The sequence below is a fragment of the Capsicum annuum genome, chromosome 1 (genome assembly GCF_002878395.1).
Source record: "Capsicum annuum cultivar UCD-10X-F1 chromosome 1, UCD10Xv1.1, whole genome shotgun sequence".
In the NCBI taxonomy this organism is placed as follows: domain Eukaryota; kingdom Viridiplantae; phylum Streptophyta; class Magnoliopsida; order Solanales; family Solanaceae; genus Capsicum; species Capsicum annuum.
In genome coordinates this window covers 129,300,753-129,305,691 of record NC_061111.1, presented here as the reverse complement: position 1 = coordinate 129,305,691, position 4,939 = coordinate 129,300,753, and the positions used below count along the sequence as shown (strand labels likewise).

Here is a 4,939-nt window from a genome sequence, read left to right as displayed (position 1 = left end):
TGAGGAGCAATAAATATGAGATATTGTAACGTGTAATAACTCTTTTACTGACTGAATTAAAAATGAGTCTCCTATTTGAGAAAGACAGCAAGAAAACAGGAAGGATCATAAACTCATTAGTGGTGATGTTAGAAATTTGCTCAATTATCAGAACTTTTCATGAGTAAAGAATCACTGCAAAATTTTTGATTTTATCAAGAAATGGCAGTCTACTCTTAACAATGACAATTGTTCACCTTGATAGATTAAGTAGTTACCCAATAAAATAGCGTTTTCTATAAATACATTTAGATGTGTAATTTCTAATGTGTTTGCATACCTAAGGAAGTTCAGTACGAAACATTCAATTTTTTAGTTTTTGTTGCGTTTAAACCCTCCCCGCCTGCATATCCTTAAACCCGCATTGCACCTCACCCACACCATCCGGTTTCCATCCCTAATGGAGATAGAACATTTTTCTATGCAGCTTACTGATAATAAAGTGCATTTAACATAGTTGTTAAATTGGTAATTTTGTTAAATTTTTATATGGATTTGGAAGCTAAAAGATAAAAAGAGGAGAAACGAAAAGAACAACAACCAACTTTAATGGGTATCAGTTAAAAAAAAATTTTAATGGATAAATCTCAACGTTCAAGTGAAACCAAAGCACAAACTAGAGAATTGGAATTCATACTATTACAATACCTAAAGAAGAAAAACTGAGGGTGTTCGGTATGGAGGAAAATGCTTTCCTTGGAAAGTAGTTTCCAAGAAAACAATTTTTACAAAAACAGGTGGCTTCTTACTTATTTCTTGTGTTCGATACACAAGTAAAAAATTTTATTCTAAAAACATGTGTAATTATATAACACAAAATAATGAGATTGGATAGGATAGAATGATGGGTATTATGGGTGGGGTTTTTGGGGTAGGGTGGATGGGGGTGGGGGTGAGGTGAATTGAGAGTGGGAGGAGACAATGCCACTTGTTTTCCCTACTTTCATTAAGGAAGTCATTTTCGTTATTTTCGAGGAGCTTGTTTTCCTTAAAAAAAAATATTTTCCCAAAATTTTTAGCCAACCACACATGAGAAAACAGTGGAAAATGTTTTCCTCCATTACAGAACACACCCAACACTAAGCTAGAAGGGGAATAAAATTCATAAACATCTTACCTTAGATAAAGTGACTTAAGTAGCTAAAAACTAAGCTTCCACAAGGATTTTTTCAATCCAAATTCATTCTAGAAGAAAGAATACAAATAAAATTAGTATGTATAGTTTGTCTATCCAAGAGCCAAAAGTACATAAATGCCTTGAATAGTTAATACAACAACAACAACAACAACAAACCCAGTATATTCCCACATAGTGGGGTCTGGGGAGGGTAAAATGTACGCAGTCCATACCACTACCCCGAAGGAGTAGAGGGGCTGTTTTCGATAGACCTCCGGCTCAAGACAAAAGACCATAGACCAACAGTCGTGCAACATGATAAAGAACAAAGAACCAACATCCACAAAAATAAAGTATAATTAACCAAAAGGCAAGCAATATGCTAAAGTAACAAAAGAACCAACGTTCACAAAAGAAACAGTATAATTAACAACCCAAGGACCCCCTCTCCCATAACTGGAACTCCCAACCAAGCATCCTTAAACCTCCTAACTACGGACTACGACTCGACCACCCACCTTAGCCTTCTAGTTTAATACTCTTCCTCCAAACCTTCCTATCTAGGGTCATGTCCTCAGTAAGCTGTAACTGTTCCATGTCACGTCTAATCACTCCTCGCCAGTACATTTTTGGTCTACCCCTACCCCGCTTGAAACCCTCCTCCAAGGCCAACCTCTCACATTACGGACTGGGGCATCCGTGCCCCTTCTCATCACGTGGCCAAACCATCTCAACCTCACTTTCCGCAACTTATCCTCCATCGAAACCACTCCTACCTTCTCCCGAATAGTCTCATTCTTGACCCTTTCCGCCTTCGTAAATCCACACATCCAACGCAACATTCTCATTTCCGCAACCTTCAACTTTTGGACGTGAGAATTCTTAACAGGCCAACACTCCGCCCCATATAACATGGCCGACCGGACCGCAGCTCTAGAATTTACCTTTAAGCTTAAGAGGCACCTTCTTATCGCATAAAATTCCCGAGGCAAGCCTCCATTTCGTCCAACCTGCCCCAATACGATGGAAGACATCCTCATCAATCTCTCTATTCCCCTGGATCATAGACCCAAGATACTTAAAACTATCCCTCCTACAAACTGCCTGCGACTCCAACTGCACCACCACATTGTCCTCTTGCCTCAAGTCGCTAAACTTGCACTCTAAGTACTCCGTCTTAGTCCTACTCAACCTGAATCCTTTAGATTCCAGGGTCTGTCTCCAAACCTCCAACTTATCATTAACACCTCGGCGCGACTCATCAATCAAAACTACATCATCCGCAAAGAGCACACACCAAGGAACCTCCCTTTGTATATTTCGCATCAACACATCCATCACCAAGGCGAATAGGAACGGGCTAAGAGTCGATCCCTGGTGCAGCCCTGTCAAGACCGAAAAGTGCCCGGAATCCCCTCCCACCGTTCTTACCTGAGTCTTCGCTCCTTCATACATGTCCTTAATTGAACGGATTTACGCCACTAGTATCCCTCTCGCCTCCAAGCATCTCCACAGACCTCCCTAGGAATCTTGTCATACGCCTTTTCCAAGTCGATAAATACTAATTGCAGATCCCTCTTCCTCTCTCTATATCGTTCTATCAGCCTCCGCACAAGGTGAATTGCCTAATTGCAGATCCTTCTTCCTCTCTCTATATCGTTCTATCAGCCTCCGCACAAGGTGAATTGCCTCAGTCGTCGATCGACCAGGCATAAATCCAAATTAATTCTCCGAAATAGGCACTATCTTCCTCAACTTCCGCTCCACCACCCTCACCCAAATCTTCATCGTGTGACTCAACAACTTAATACCACGGTAGTTGTTGCAACTTTAAATGTCTCCCTTGTTCTTGTATAAAGGAATAACCGTACTCCATCCCCACGCCTCGGGCATCTTAGCGGTCTTGAAAAAACAAATGGGTTAGCCCCCTCAATCCCGCTCCGCTAGCATACTTCCAAAAGTCCACCGGAATCTCATCGGGCCCTGTCGCCCTGCCCCTTTGCATCTTGCGAATAGCCTCACATATTTCCTTGACCTTAAAACGCCGACAGTAGCCGAAATCGCAAGGCTGCTTAGTATGCTCCAACTCCCCTAATACAATACCTCTGTCCCCCTCATCGTTCAGGAGCTTATGGAAATACGACTGCCATCTTTTCTTATTAGAACGTCCTCTACCAAAACTTTACCATCCTCTCCTTTAATGCACTTCACTTGGTCCAGATCCCGACCCTTACGCTCCTTAGTTTTGGCAAGCCTGTACAACCTCTTTTCCCCGCCTCTCTCCTCTAAACCCGAATAAAGTCTCTCAAACGTTGTTGTCTTAGCAGTCGTAACTGCTAACTTAGCCTCTTTCTTAGCAAGTTTGTACTCCTCCTTGCACACCCGCTTACTCTCAACCAACTTAATGTAAGCCGTCTTCTTCTTAACTTCTTCGCCTTGAATAGTTAATGTCCAAGGAAAATGAGTTAAAAGAAGTTTACCGTACCCATTTCCTTGTTTGATTCCCCATAGTTGTCCAAGTCTTGATACAGGATTCGTTGAGCTAAATCTTGGAGTTTTTTTTACATTATTAGCTTGTCTCCTCGTAAAGGGTCTACTTGGGTTAGCTCCTGGGTATGCATCAATTATATTCTTGACGCCTTTGGAAAGTAAAAGTAGGGACCTTCTCTAAAGTAATTTTTTTTTTTGTCAATCTTCTGTGGGAAGTTATGTGCATGAATGTATGAATAATACAAAAGATAATTTCAAAAAAAGTAACTGGAAAAAGTCCATGACCAAAAAGTTTTCTGGGAAAAAAGTTCTTTTTCAGCAACCTGTACGAAGAATACTCTGGCTGATTAGATGCAAAGACATTGCAAGATCACGGCTCAGAACTCCTGTGAATTCATTTCATTGAATGTGTTATCATCATGGGAATAAGCTTTATTGCTGCATTTTGTTGTGTAGGTGCTAGAACAAGATGGCACGAACGTTTCCGTTCTTGTGCAGCGTGCTCTGTTGTATGAGAGTATGGAGAAGTACAAGCTTGGGGCAGAAGACCTCAGAACTGTTATGAAAATTGATCCTGCTAATAGGGTGGCGAGAAGTACTGTACACCGCTTGACTAAGATGGCTGGCTAAGAGGCTTTGTCACATTTGTTCTCTTAGCTTTTACTAGCACAGATGATTTGAGAACTGCTCCCCTTGTCATACCAATTCTGCGGAACTCTGGCGAAGAAATTCTTTCAACATTTTCTGGTTCTTGTTTTGTTATCCATTGTATTTTAATCTTATTGTTGTTTGCCACTGAACTACCATTGTAATATTTTGAAATTGCTTTGTAATGTGAAGTGCTGCATATTATTCTTTTGATGTGTTCTCATGTTTTTGGTCAACTGGTGCTAGATTTAAGGTATAGTTGATTCATTGATGTGCTGATAAGGGGCTAACTTCTTTTTTTTTGGGTTCATAATTAAGGTTGGAGAACATTGTACTTCTTTCTCTTTTACTTGACCGATGTCAACTTAACCCTAATTAAAAGGCTATATTAGAGGTTTTATTACCCATGTCTACCTGGGTATGTAGAGAGGTAGAGCTAGGCCTTAAAAGTGTTGGGGAGAGATGAATAGACAGAATATGGCACAACTTTGTATTATCGAAGACATGACTTTAGATAAGAAGGTGTGGAGGTGGCATATTAGGGTAGAAGGTTAATAGGAACGAGTGTTGTGCCTTTAGGAGGTTTAGGGTGGTTGGTGTCATAGTATTAGTGACATCCTTGTTGTTCTTGCTTTTGGTATTTAT

At 40.6% G+C, this 4,939-nt stretch overlaps 1 protein-coding gene across 2 annotated transcripts in view; it reads left to right on the top strand.

The window, feature by feature from the left end:
* The window catches only part of LOC107879361 (sperm-associated antigen 1), an 11,073-nt gene extending 6,569 nt beyond the window's left edge, over window positions 1-4,504 (top strand). For both annotated transcript variants that reach the window (XM_016726413.2, XM_047396977.1), the window contains one exon: window positions 4,103-4,504. In XM_016726413.2, coding sequence (XP_016581899.1) covers window positions 4,103-4,276 — 174 coding nt within the window. In that variant the 3' untranslated portion in view covers window positions 4,277-4,504. The remainder of the gene's footprint in view (window positions 1-4,102) is intronic.
* Window positions 4,505-4,939: the final 435 nt, after the last annotated feature.